Raw genomic sequence first — 14,491 nt, 5'->3', positions numbered from 1 at the left:
CTTTAATAATACTTGTAACGTATACAAGGTGTAACAAAAATAAGTGATAATACTTTAGGGTGTGTATGTGTTCCTTATAGAGAGTTCACTGTGAAAGTAGCAGCGCTAAAAGAGCAAATGTTTTAAGCACATATACACCCTAAAGTATTATCACTTATTTTTGTTACACCTTGTATATTTACGAAAAATCTCTTAATACAACCACAAAACACCGGTTTGTTGACGCCATATTGGAAACAAAACGCACCTAGCGCCGCGGTGGTGAGCGCTGAACTAATTCAATCAAACGGCGGCTTTTGCATCAGCTGTAGTGTTGAACGTTTTGATCGACTTATAGCCTGTCAAGAAAGTCATGACAGGCGGGAAAATTTTCTAAACATAATCACGCTTAAAAGGTGTATTTTTTTCTTTTTTTTTCACAGAAAACGCTTATTACATTTTAAATATTGTCACCTTGCACATTTTGATCTCGAATTAATAAAGTTCTCATATTTTTTTATTTCATTTTAAAAAATTCCCGCCTGTCATGACTTTCTTGATAGACTATAAGTCGATCAAAACGTTAAAAAGCTAGACGTGTGATTGAATGGCGTTGTTCAGTCAAAAGGGCTAGCTGTTTGATTGAACGGCTATTTAAACCAGTTGGCTGCGACATGTCTACGATTCTGGCCATGGACCATGGTTCAATAGCCGAAGTGCCATAATAAGAAAAAAAAGTAAAAACTTTGACATCTCACGTCACTTTTAAAATTCGAATTTGCGCCAATATATATTCGCTGTTCGGCTTGCAAATTTTATAATTTCCCGAATTACTTGTATTTTACTTTAAAATTCACTAAAATAATTAATACTCGGATGTCTTATTAAAATGTCTAAACGCAACAGTATTGGTAGTGCCAACACACTATTCAACTATTTCACAAAAACCCCTCCAAGTACTAAAAAAACAATTGGTGAAGCAAAGAAGGCTTTAAACTCTTCAGCGTGCAAAGATGAAGTTAAAAGTAAGTACAATACTATATTAATTATATTCACACTACGCTTCATAACAGTTTTGCGATCTTGTTTTAAGTTAACTTGATCTTTTCTTAGGAGCGCCGAGCGCACATTCCTCTTGAGTTTCAACTTGAAACCCACAACCTTTTAAGGTTTTTATAGTATTATATTTTTATTATATAAAACGCACGTGTATCATTTTAATACTTCGTAAGTATTTTGCTGAAGTTTTACATTAGTTCTTGGATTCCCTTTCTTTGTTTTTGTTCATGTGGCCTTTTCTATTTAAAGGCAGCAAAAGAGACAGACCCTCTTTATCCCCTGAACCTCCACATGCTGAGGACAGTGATGAGGATATTGTGGTGAAGAAGAGGAAGAGAATAAGACCAAACCCAGTTGATTCCGATGATTCTGATGTGGAGAACAAAGGTATTCCTTTTATTGATGGTTTGTATAATAAAATAAAATTGTTACTCTATCATGTCACCTAAACTGTGTTTCAACTCATTTTGATCTAAATTGAAGAAAATGTATGTAAATAAATGACCTTACATAATACCTCGATTGTAGGAAAACCAGACACAATAGCTATTCAATTTTATCGCTGCCCACCTGGGCCTCTTGGGAGTTGAAGCGATAAATAATATTATCCATGCAATAACAAAACACACTGGTCTTTATTAGTTTGAATTCATTTATTCAAGTCCAATAAGTAAGTAAATACAAAATAGTTGTTAATTTTTAGCAGTAAATGAAGTAGAAACACCAAAGGAGAAGAGTAAATTTGAAAAGAAACTCCAAGACAGCTTCAGATATGAACCAGGGGATTCCCCTAAAAGTAGCAAAAAGAAGAGTGCCACTACCAAGGAAAAGTAAGCTTAATCTTATTATTATAATAATACTGCAGGTTTTAAGCCAGAAGTTTGTATAGAAAAAAATATCTATACAAACTTCGGGCTTGAAGTCTGTGATATAATATTATCATTTTTTTATAAATGAATTTAGTAACCAGTACTACTAAAAAGATCTATACTTTTACAAACTAATTATAGTTATAGTATTTTGTTTTTTTTTCTACTACATTAAAAAGTAGCTTGATAGAAAAGATCAAAATATTGTATAACTTATAACATACACAACATTTTTTTATGAGTAAATGGAAAAAACAATTGTTATTTTAGAGTACAAATAAAATCTGAGCCACAAGATGAACCAATAGCAGCAGACGATGGAAATTGGACACACTGTAAGCTCGAGTGGTTGAAGCCGGAAAAGGTGCGGGATGCAAAAAGACGGAGGCCTAACGATCCAGATTATGATCCCTCTACACTGTATGTTCCGCCGGAATTTCTTAAGTCGCAAACCCCTGTAAGTGTTTATGCTAAACTCTTCTTTTTTGGTAACATCTCGCTGGGGGCATCAATTTTGTAGCACTCATTTTTTTTTCTAATTTCATCATTTTAAGGTCAATAATTATAGGTGGTTTTATAATAATGATTGTAAACTTTAAATAGGGCTTTTTTTTCATAATTAGTGGAAATAAAATAATGTGATATTTCTTTTAATAACCAGTTTTTTATTATTCATAAATTACATTAGATTAGGGTTATGTATAGGGCCCGGATTTATATGTAAATACCATCGACATAAGAAGCTATATGGACACGAAATGACCACAAAAGACGCCTGCCTTCAAAATTTGTAAACTAAAAATGGCGGATTTTACTAGAGATGTCACTGAATAATAAAAAAATATTGATATCAATACTTTTCCAAATAATAGTAAAGGCAAAGACCTATTAGGTCATTGAATTCAAAATTTGTGGACTTTTTTGTGGTGGCGGATTTTACTAGAGACGTCACTGAATAAAAAAACTTCATATCAATATCGATATTTCTTTTAGTATTCAGTGACATCTCTAGTAAAATCCGCCATTTTTAGTTTACAAATTTTAAAGGCAGGCGTGTTTCGTGGTCATTTCGTGGCCATTTAGCTTCTTATGTCGGTGGTATTTACATATAAATCTGGGCCCTAGTTATGTATTATCAAAATTTTTTTTCAGGCACATCGGCAATGGTGGGATATGAAGTCCACACATTTTGACTGTGTGTTATTCTTCAAAGTGGGCAAATTTTATGAGCTTTACCACATGGATGCCGCAGTTGGTGTCAATGAATTGGGTTTTTCTTACATGAAGGTTAGTTGTTTTCTTCATAAAGTACTGCATTACATTTTGGCATTTTTACACTTTTTTTTTAGAAGTAGGACCAAACCTTTTTAAGTCCGCAAATAATATTTGCAACTAATACAGATAATTTTGTGATTGCAATTTAGTGTAACAATTTAAGATAATGTTTTTAAGCTATCGCATAGCTTTATCTCGGCGACCGAATCAAAAAATTCAGTAACGAAAATAAACCTAACACCCCCCCCCCCCCCCCCATAAGGGCACAGCGGTGGGGCGTTGAAAGCCGACGTAACCTTGTTTCAGTTCGACAGACTTCGGCGCGGTGTTGGTGTGCATGCGACTAGACGTATGCGTGTAGACTAGATGCTATGCAATAGCTTTACCGCGGCAGTCCCCGAGTGCCACACGTATTTTTTATCTTGTAAAAAATATGTATATTGTTCCCTAATGTGCGCTTTTATAATTCTGGATGTCACGTTATCGTGAAAGCCGATTTCCACAATAAAACGTTGGGTACGTTAAATACCCTTTTAAATTAATTTTACGCACCGCGGACGTTTTGTGCGGTTCAGCTGGCCGATTCTGTATCGTACATTTGTGAGTTAATCACTGAGTTAGTAACGAAACAGAGGAGTGAGCAACGGAAAGTCTCACTTTTGTATGCAAGTGAATACAAAAAGTGGCACTTTCCGTTACTTACTCCTCCGTTTCGTTACTAACTCAGTTATTAACTCACAAATGAACGATACAGAATCGGCCAGCTTAAGAGTGAGTAGACGTCGTGATGTCCTCTAACGTGCACGTTAAAAAGTTATCGCTGACGGAAATTTAAAAACGTCTTCTATATATGTATTTGCATACATGTGACTTCCCCATGTTATCGTTTAACGTTTTACCGCGGACGTCCACGATATTACCGTCACGTTCAAAATTATAAAAGCGCACATTAAAGCCTATATTTTTTTATTTTGTCGCACAGTTTATGTCAAGGCTCAAGCCCATTTAGGGTGAGGCCAAACGAGCGTTGTCGCAGAATTTCGGTCGGCAAAAATTCTGCTGCATTCACACAAGCACAATTTTGTGAATGATTATTATGAAAAATAATTTACGCGACCGTAAGTCTGCAACACACTACTCACAAAATTACGCTCGTTTGGCATCAACGACTAAGGGAGTCGCACAACATTTATTGTTTACTTTTGTTGCACAACTTAAAATTTTTATATAATGAAAAAAATTTTATATAATAAAAAAAAATGTTCTAGGGGGAGTTTGCACACTCAGGATTCCCAGAGAGTGCGTACGCGCGTATGGCGGCTACGCTCGTCTCCAAAGGTTACAAAGTGGCGAGGGTGGAGCAGACAGAGACACCGGACATGATGCAGGAGAGATGCAAGCAAAGTGAGTACAAGTTAATTATAAATTACTAGACGCTCCGCACGGCTTCGCCCGCGTAAATTAAGAATTTCAAGGAAAACATACATTTTCTACAAAAGAAATAGTCTATGTTCTTTTCTTTTTTTAATGAAATAAGGGAAAACGACGGAAGTTGCAAACGAGCAACTTCCGTCGCCCATGGACACTCTCAGCATCAGAAGAGCTGCAGGTGCGTTGTCGGCCTTTTAAGAGGGAAAAGGGTAATAGGGGAGGATAGAGATGGGAAGGGAAGGGAATAGGGGAGGGTAGGGAAGAAAATAGGGTAGGGGATTGGGCCTCCGGTTAACTCACTCACTCGGCGAAACACAGCGCAAGCGCTATTTCACGCCGGTTTTCTGTGAGAACGTGGTATTTCTCCGGTCGAGCCGGCTCGTTCGTGCCGAAGCATGGCTCTCCCACGTATAAAAACGTGGGAGAGCCATGCTTCGGCACGAACTATCCTTCACGTGGTCCTCTCTACATCTTAGCCAAATAACATAAAAATTGCTCCAGTAGTTCATGAGACAATAATAAAATATAAAAGCCCTTTCAACAATAATATAATATAAAAAAAAATAATGTAACATTCATTAAATAGTGGAGAAATACTGTTATTGTTGGGGTTTCTAATGTGATGTCGTAAATAATTACATTTTTTTCCGCTTACATTGCAAACGCAGGCTGAACCCTACGAGATTTATCAAAATAATGTACCTAGTATTGTACACATTGAAAAGGTCTACAGAAAACTCCGCGATGGATGGTATATGTCTATCTCTTATGATGACATTTTTTTGTCATTTACTTTTTACGACAAATAATGGCTAATTTTCGAAGCAATTTTTTTTTTTTATCTTTTTATTTTACAGAGGCTTTTAACACTCAGTGTTGATGTCAGCCGTTAATTATTTTTAATAAATACAGCATTAATCATTATCCAATTAAATAACTTAAATACATTGTTGATTTAATGTAGATCTATATGGCCCTTTACAGCTTAAGATTTAAATGAATATTTTTGAAGATATTACAGATTTAAAAATTGCGGGAAGTAGCTTTTGCGGCGGTACCGACAAATGCGGGCCACGGGTAGTAATAATGAATACAAATCAAAACTGCTGAATCGATTTTAATCATTTTTTCAGTCGATATATTTTTTATACCAGATGCGAATTCAAAATAATATAAGCTCGATGCACTCCTTCACCATCTAAACTATAACTGTGCAAAATTTCAATCATCTACGTTTCCGCATTTTTCGTCAAAAGGGATCCAACGTTTTTCGCTCGCGTATTAACTGATTCAGTGCGGATGACACGGGAGCCGTGTCATACGCGATTTTAACTTGTGGCGTATGACACGGGAGGCGTGTCATTTGAAAAACGATTGTATCTCCCTCAAATTACACTTTAGAAGGTACTACTCTGAACAAAATCATCTTAATTTTCCACGTAGAACAAGCCTATAGGCTTCGCCTCTGAATATTCAGTGATTTGAAAAAAAGTAGGGGCCGTCAATCTTTTTTAAAAGATGCATTCATTGCGGATTATACGGCAGCCGCGTCTTATGGGTTTTTAACGTGTGGCGTATGACACGTGAGCCGTGTCATTTAAAAAGCGATTGTATCTTCCTCAAATTACACTTTAGAAGGTTCTACTCCGAACAAAACCGTCAAAATTTTCTACGTAAAACAAGCTTATAGGCTTCCTCTGAATATTCTGTGAATTGAAAAAAGTAGGTGCTGTCTCCTTTTTTAGCCCACCATACACTATCCGAAATTTCTGATCACAAAAATTAGGACGCTAACTAGCCGCCAGCTAACCTAATCGCCAGGTCTATGACAGAATAATGTAACTGCAACTTATAGGACTGGTACTGACTTCAAAATTATGAAGATTGAGAACAGAAATACTGAGTACAGAATAAGAATTATTATTTAATACTTTTTAGTTCAGTTTAGAAAATTACTATTGTTTTTACCTTGAAAGTCGGTTTTAATTTTTTTGTTTAAAAAAAATTTTTACTCTTTTAGTTATTCTTAAGGTTTTCTACACAGTTTTGGCGTTTTTTATTAACATAATTGTCACCAACACACCGAATAATAGTATTATGCTTTAAAATAACTAAATAATATTAAAATCATTAGACAAACTACAGAATAATGATCAAAAACATCAGTCTCGATCTATAAGACTATGAAAAGTACTAATAACAGGGTCATAATTTGATGATGCATGGTGTAGTGTTGATGATGATGATAAATGTAATCAGCATAGTAGCTTATGATTTTGGTATTTTAAACAACAGCGAAACTCCAAACACGTATCTATAAGGAATCAGGAGTTCTGTTCAGCACCTTCGGGACCGTGGTATACCATGGTGCAAAATTTTACTTTTTGGTAGCATCATATGATCAAAACACATCCCATAAAACCAAAATAACCATATGTTCCCATTTGATTTTCAAGAAGTCCCCTGGATTCCTCATGGTTCCCATCATCAGATCACCACTTTTGTAAACATGGTACCAACTCGGAACCGGATCAATCGGAACAAATACCCCATGCAACAAAAGAAAAATTTTGAAAATCGGTTCACAAACGGCGGAGTAATCGTTGAACACACCTCCTCTTTTTTGGAAGTCGGTTAAAAACAACGAACTTCTTTAAATTTATCTACGAACGTATTATTTACTTTGGAAACCCAGATCTATTTAATATAGGTAGGTACTCATTTTTCTAACTTTGAAACCTACAAAAGGTATCCAACATCTGAATAAAAAATCGCTTACCTGCCATTTTCAGGTTTACACGTAAAACTACTCGAAATCAACTCAAAACAACGTAGCCTTCCGTCAACAACAATGGTTTGGGCTCAACTAAATAAATCAAGTTAATACAAGCGTAAAAACTAAAAAAAAAACCATAAAGCTTTTTGAACGTGGTGGATGACATGGTAGCCGTGTCATCTACTTCTATGGCGTATGACACGGCTCACGTGTCACGGGAAAATTGTATGCCGCCACGACTGAAAGTCTTCAAAAAGGTGCGCCGCATTGAATCGGTTAATATACATATAGATGTCGTAGGATGATTTGATAAATCGAATTATTGCGAATATTCTAGGGACTTCGCCAAAACACGGATAATTAGACAATGGTGATTACATTTTTTAAGTAATAATGAATACAAGTCAAAACTGCTGAATCGATTTTAATAATTTTTTCAGTCGATATATTTTTTATACCAGATGCGAATTCAAAATAATATAAGCTCGATGCACTCCTTCACCATATAAACTATAACTGTGCAAAATTTCAATCATCTACGTTTCCGCATTTTCGTCAAAAGGAATCCAACGTTTTTCGCTCGCGTATATATAGATGTCGTAGGATGATTTGATAAATCGAGTTATTGCGAAAACTCTAGGGACTTCGCGAAAACACGGATAATTAGACAATGGTGATTACATTTTTTAACCTTACTGACAAAAGGTAGTGTTTTCGCGAAGATGCGAGTCGCCTTAGTAATATTGCGAAACGAATCGTTAGTTATTATCGAAAATATCACTGATTGGTCGGTTTAAGCGTGCCACAATGGATCTGTTGCCTTAACGTAATAACTAATAATAGAACATGTTTGTCAGTGGGCACAACGAGCAAGTTCGACAAGGTGGTGCGGCGCGAGATATGCCAGGTGGCGGTGCGGGGGGCGCAGGCCTGCGGGCTGCAGGACGCCGGGCCCGCGGACTCCGGCGCGCTATACATGATGGGGCTGGCCGAGGTGAGGTGTCACATCGGCTGTCACAGTCAATGACACTAGGTGGTGCGGCGCGAGATATGCCAGGTGGCGGTGCGGGGAGCGCAGGCCTGCGGGCTGCAGGACGTCACATCAGCTTTTTGATGGACATACATTCCATAGCTTATGGTCACAATTTTGACGTTTGAATATTTTTAAACGCAATATAAAAAGTTTTAATGTCGATGTTTTGACGTTCACTCACAATGTTGACGTTTCAATTTTTTTAAACGCAATTTAAAAAGTTTTAATGTCAATATTTTGACGTTCACGCTTTTTAAATAGAAAAAATTAGGTCAACATTGTGAGCATTTGTGGTTAATATTTCAAGAAATTAGGCACAACGCTTCAGCCGAGTTTTAGTAAGACAAAATTATTTCTACTTAATTTATATAGATTTAACATAATTTTTACGCCAATAACTATATTATTATTATATTGCTTCTACAGGAAAGCACCAGCGTCAGACGGTACGGCGTGTGCTTCGTGGACACGTCTATCGGCCAGTTCTATATCGGCGAGTTCGATGACGACAAACACTCGTCCAGACTGCTCACTACGTTGGCGCATTACCCGCCTGTGCTGGTGAGTACTCGGCAAGGCGATAACAAGTACAGTCTGTCAAGAAAGTGAAGAAATTAAAAAGTGGCAACATCGTAGTGTCATCCCTTTCAAATCAATCTAAGAAAAAAGAGATGACACTACGATGTTGTCACTTTTTAATTTCTTCACTTTCTTGACGGACTATATAATAAGTCATTTATACTCAGCTCTGTTGGCCAGGGAATGAACAGGGAAGAGCCAGTCCATCGTAGGACAATAATAAATACAGCGATTATTAGATAAACACCTATGAACAATAAAAACTATGGAAACGAAACTCCCATACTTCAACTGTTTTGAATTTGGTTCTTTTTTAGCACACTAAAATATGACAATTGCTACGAAACACTAACATTCATTTATGAAATAAATACAATAATTGTCACTTGTATAAATGAAAACACAAAATTGTGCACCGAATACATGCATAAAGTATGCATGTATTCGGGTCACATTTTGTAGACTCGCGGACAACATTTTTGACACAGTTACACAGTTCCTTAGTTTTTATTATTCGTAGATAAACAGCAATCACATACCCGATTCTTTTGGTGTGGAAATTCGTTGATTACTTTTTTTCCCCGGAAAAATGTACAGTTCCTCATAAACGAATTTTGGCGCAACGGAGTTGCGGGCGTCATCAAGTACTCGATATTCCCACAGATAGTCCACGACCGTCGGCTATGTCAACACACCTCGCGCCTCCTGGCGACTCGCTGGCACGGCGCGCGCCGCGAGCCGCGAACTCTACGGGACCCTGAGGCAGTACTTAAGACCCTAGCTGACAACTACTACGAGAACGCCTGGCCGGACGGACTGCAGCCGCTGCTCAGCCCGCGTGAGTGTTTTTATTAATAAAATTATAATTAGTTAGAAAAAATAACGCGCTGTTTTTGGAACGAAGTTCCTTATCGCGCGTTGTGAAAGGAGGCTAGACGGAAAAAGTTCTAACGACACTTTTTGACCGCAATTTGTATCGACTCCTTTTAGTACTTGCGAAGTACTGAGAGTACTGAAGTACAGAGGGCGTTGATTTGGCGATGACATCAACTGGCGGGAAATTTGAATTTTTGTAGCTGGGTAGTAGTGGTGGTGGCGGTAGTCTTCTTTTTTTTATAACTTCGTTCCAGCCGGGTGTCCCTTGACTCCTCTCAAGTTTTAAAAAAAAATTACAATTATTGCATTGTCATTGCCACTAAATAATGGGGAGGGGAACAGAGGATTTCGCGGCAAGCTCGAGCGTGTCCGATTAAGCTTGTATGGGCTTCCGACATGTGTCTAGTTATCATGGTATAGAAATCAGATTTCTCACGTGGTGGGTTAAAAAAAAGTTATTTTCGAATATTGAAATGTCATCGGATCTGTCAGATTAAGATGGGGGATCTTAAGACGTATACCCCAAAGTACCTTCCATACAAAGCATACTTTTTAGTAGTTCGTTATGTATAACCTCGCTTAGAAAAATCAGTTGCCCTCTCTGTATTTCCAGTCGCTCACTTAGTAATGTTGTGGCTCGGATAAAATTTTAATATGTGAAATGGATTAATCACAGTCCACTTTTTGTAAGCTCGTTCTGGATTTTATTAGTAATCAATATTCGTTGTTAGTTTAGTTTAGTTTTTAGCTTACTTAAATTCATACCGCTCAAGTTATTAAAACAGTATGCCATCATCAGTCGCAAAATTTTTTTTACTCTCACATTTTATAATTCGCCCTTTAAAATTTAGTGTATTATTATTTTTAGCAACATTTCACGAAATATAATACGCTATGGATTTCCGCAAAGTAACGCCCTTTCTATTAATTTCTTAACTAACTTTAAAATAGCAGTAGTCATATGTAGATTATTTAGTATTTACCAAACAGGTGACGCTTTGGGGCTGACGCCTGCACCCAACTGCTCGCTGGCCATCAAAGCGCTCGGGGCGTGCGTCACATACCTCACGGAATGCCTGCTAGACCTACAAGTATTGACCATGGGGCAGTTTACGAGGTACACGCCACCGGACGTACAGACAGACACGAATACAGACACGCAAGAGAAGAGCGAGTGGACCGGCGGCAACACGATGGTGCTTGACGCCATAACGCTCAAGAACCTAAGGATTGTACAAGACGAGGGCTGCTTGTATGACAGATTGAATTTTTGCTCAACGCCTATGGGAAAGAGGTAAGGGTTTATACATACTAATAATTTAAACGCGAAAGTGTGTCTTTATACCTGACACTTTATACGGTACGGTATGAAGTAAAACTTTACAAAATTGCGGCATTCCTATTTTAACCACTCAATACATCCTTCATCCTTGTAGTTACTAGTTGTAATAGTCATGGACATGTCTAAAATCTAAATAATGAGATCTAGCATTTTGGTGTTAAATGTAGTTAATTTCAGCAGTCCTTTGGCTTGCTTCAGTAATAATTCTCTTGTTGCTTTATGTTCAGATTCCTGTACCAATGGGTTTGTTCTCCGAGCTGCAACTTAACGGTGATCAAAGAGAGACAGGAGGCGGTTAAATACTTGTTCAACGATCAGCAGACATGTCAAGATGCTAAGGATATACTTACGTCGTTGCCGGATTTGGAACGGCTGTTGTCTAAGTATGTACCCTCGAAAAAGGTAGATTCAGATGGCAGACCTAATATGTTTAGTCAGGCTTTGTCAAATGAATCTGATTTGAGATCTGTCGGCTAGATTTATAATTAGCGACAGTACTCAGATACTTGAACTTCACGATATTATGTTTCTCTCGACATTAAAGTAGTATTCAATGGAATCTAAACCTATAACATATCGAAAATGTAAATCTAAGAGAAAAAATCTATAAGCAAAATGTTATTTGCAGAGTGCACACCCTAGGCAACCTAAAGAGATCGAAGTGCCATCCAGACTCCCGGGCTATATTCTACGAGGAGAAAACCTACACCAAGCGCAAAGTGCTAGACTTCATAGCGGTGTTGAACGGGTTCGCGGCTGCGCTCAACCTGATGAAACTCTTCTCCGAGGTTGATTCGGCGTTGATAAAGAGGGTCTCGCAGTTCGCTCCGGATGGACGGTATCCCGATTACAGGGATACGTTGAAATTTTTCAAGGTAAGATTGCTGCCAGAGTATGTACTATGTATATATTAGATTATTTTATTTCTTGTATACAGTATGTATACAGTTGTATACATTATTTCTTTCTCACTGTGCCGTCTCCTTTTGGGAGGTTGACTATCATTGTGGCTATTACTATTTTGTCAAAAGGATTTGGAAGCTTTATAAGTTTATACACTTTTAACCACTGAAATTGTTGAACTAAGAATTCGTCTGCGGCCAGGTCTCCTTCTATCTGCCACTTCACAAGAAGAACAAAATATTTAAGCTTTCATCCTTAAATACTTGGGAGTATTTCTGTAAATGAAGACATTATGTATATTTCAATACTGTTTTTCGTATGTGAACCGTATTATAATTTCTTACGCACGGCTGTCTTATTAATGCTGCTTCAAATCGTCCCTTTTCATACATGATCTGTAGAGAAAACGATTGTGGAGCCCCATTTGCATTTGCGGGTTGGTAATGCTGTCACTGGATTTATAGGAAGCCTTTAATCAAAAAGAAGCGGAGAAAGAAGGTCATATTCTACCCAGTGCAGGCGTAGACCAGGAATATGACCACACCCTCACTCTCATAAAGGAAATAGAAGGAGAATTGCAGGAGTATTTGACCGAGCAAGAGAAATTCTTCAGATGTCGGGTGAGGATATTTATTAATAATAATCCATATTAATAATAGAATTAATGCTAAAGTGTGTCTGTCTGTCTGTTACCTTTTCACGCCCAAACTGCTGAACTCATTTTGCTGAACTTTGGCATGGTGATACTTTGAGCCCCGGGAAAAGACAGAAATACCTTTTATCCCGGAAAAACTAATTTTGGTGCAACGGAGTTGTCTATATCATTTATTTATTTATAAATTTATTTGTAAATTCTTTATTTGCATTTAAAAAAAACAATATAAAATAACAAAAACATAAACAACATTAGACAAATAGGCGGCCTTACCGCTTTCAGCAGTTTCTTCCAGACAACCAAAATATGATAACAGAAAATAATGTCTAAGACTTAAAGTGCTAAACTTACACAAAATGAAATCCTCATATATTTATAAAATATATAGTAATTTATATATATTATATAATATATTACACATAATAGAATATCTAAATAAACTACACAAATTTCATTTAGTTTCTAAATACATAATGATATAATATCTATATCTCCCACAATTATTATTTCGGTAACTGAAGCGGATTAATTTAAATTTGGCTGGAACCATAAAGTTAATATACCTAGCGGAATAGAGAAACAAAGGCCTGAGAGAGATGAGATGTCACTATCAGTAACACTGCGTGGTAAAAAGAGACGTGTGATACATGACAGCAGCACTCTTTTTTGACGTCCAGTCGGCACGTGCCGCACGTTGACAATTTAATCTCATAGAAATCATGTTCAATCATGCTTGTGTAAGTGTATACGTACACATATTTTTACACACAGATGAAACCAATTTCGATTTCGTTTGACAGCTCCAGATTGTTGCTCTATTCCGCTAGGTATATTAACTTTATGGCTGGAACTGTTTAGTGCCCAAATGGGTGTTCGCTACACACGAGCACTTTTTGCTTTTGCTCACCTAAAAGACGAAGTCACGTTTTTTTTATGCTGGCCGATTAAAGCTCATCGCACATTACATCGACTCGACGCCAACCCAACTCACAGCATGGCATGGAAATGTAAGCTATATTGTTAGGACATAAGAGCATAGGCAAATTCTAAAATATATAAAAAACTCACACCGCATGGACAGCCAGCTGGCGACTCCTCGTCAACTAGTTGTTCGCTTGTTCGCAAATGAACTTTTGTTAGTAAATGAACTCCTAAGTAACATTACATAAAGCTGAGAATTCAATGCCATTATGTGAGATGGATTGGAGTGGAGTCGGTGTAATATGCGATGACCATTATAGAGCTCAGTGTCTTATAGTCTGTACCGATTTTGTTTTTTTTTTTATTGTAATATAAATATTTGGATCCTATAACTCAGACAGTTATTATATTATAGTAGACTGTTTTCAGGTGACATACGTAGGTACGGATAAGAAGCGATATCAATTGGAAGTGCCGTTAAGCGCGGCCTCGCGCGCCGGACCGGACTACCAACTTGAAGGTGCGCGCAAGGGGTTCAAGAGATTCTCCACTGATGAGACGAAGGTAAGGGCTATTAATGCTCCCATACAATCTTGTTCACATAATATTATAATATAAAGAAAAAGACTAATAATTGTGAAGACTAATGATTTGTGAATAAAGTCCCTCGAAAATTTTACTTGCATGTCAGTATGAAGTTTTGCAAAACATTTTTGTTTAGCCAATATGGTAAAGTTCGAAGGGTATATCTCTACCGTTAGAGCCTGAATTTGATAGCAGACAATTGCTTTAG

The 14,491-nt window shown here is 37.2% G+C and overlaps 1 protein-coding gene across 3 annotated transcripts in view; it reads left to right on the top strand.

Annotated features, from left to right (window-relative positions):
• The first annotated feature begins 777 nt into the window (after positions 1-777).
• LOC121735890 (probable DNA mismatch repair protein Msh6) overlaps positions 778-14,491 on the top strand; it is a 28,701-nt gene continuing 14,987 nt past the window's right edge. For 2 of the 3 annotated variants that reach the window (XM_042126874.1, XM_042126873.1), the window contains exons 1-14: positions 778-1,004; positions 1,288-1,425; positions 1,742-1,868; positions 2,178-2,364; positions 3,060-3,194; positions 4,451-4,586; positions 8,247-8,383; positions 8,849-8,983; positions 9,665-9,839; positions 10,868-11,171; positions 11,447-11,602; positions 11,848-12,094; positions 12,587-12,742; positions 14,128-14,262. In XM_042126874.1, coding sequence (XP_041982808.1) covers positions 869-1,004; positions 1,288-1,425; positions 1,742-1,868; positions 2,178-2,364; positions 3,060-3,194; positions 4,451-4,586; positions 8,247-8,383; positions 8,849-8,983; positions 9,665-9,839; positions 10,868-11,171; positions 11,447-11,602; positions 11,848-12,094; positions 12,587-12,742; positions 14,128-14,262 — 2,304 coding nt within the window. In that variant the 5' untranslated portion in view covers positions 778-868. The remainder of the gene's footprint in view (positions 1,005-1,287; positions 1,426-1,741; positions 1,869-2,177; positions 2,365-3,059; positions 3,195-4,450; positions 4,587-8,246; positions 8,384-8,848; positions 8,984-9,664; positions 9,840-10,867; positions 11,172-11,446; positions 11,603-11,847; positions 12,095-12,586; positions 12,743-14,127; positions 14,263-14,491) is intronic. The other variant, XM_042126875.1, reaches the window with a different exon arrangement.

The sequence above is a fragment of the Aricia agestis genome, chromosome 18, assembly GCF_905147365.1.
Source record: "Aricia agestis chromosome 18, ilAriAges1.1, whole genome shotgun sequence".
NCBI lineage: Eukaryota > Metazoa > Arthropoda > Insecta > Lepidoptera > Lycaenidae > Aricia > Aricia agestis.
The sequence above is the reverse complement of the archived record's forward strand: the minus strand, read 5'-3'. Positions and strand labels throughout refer to the sequence as shown.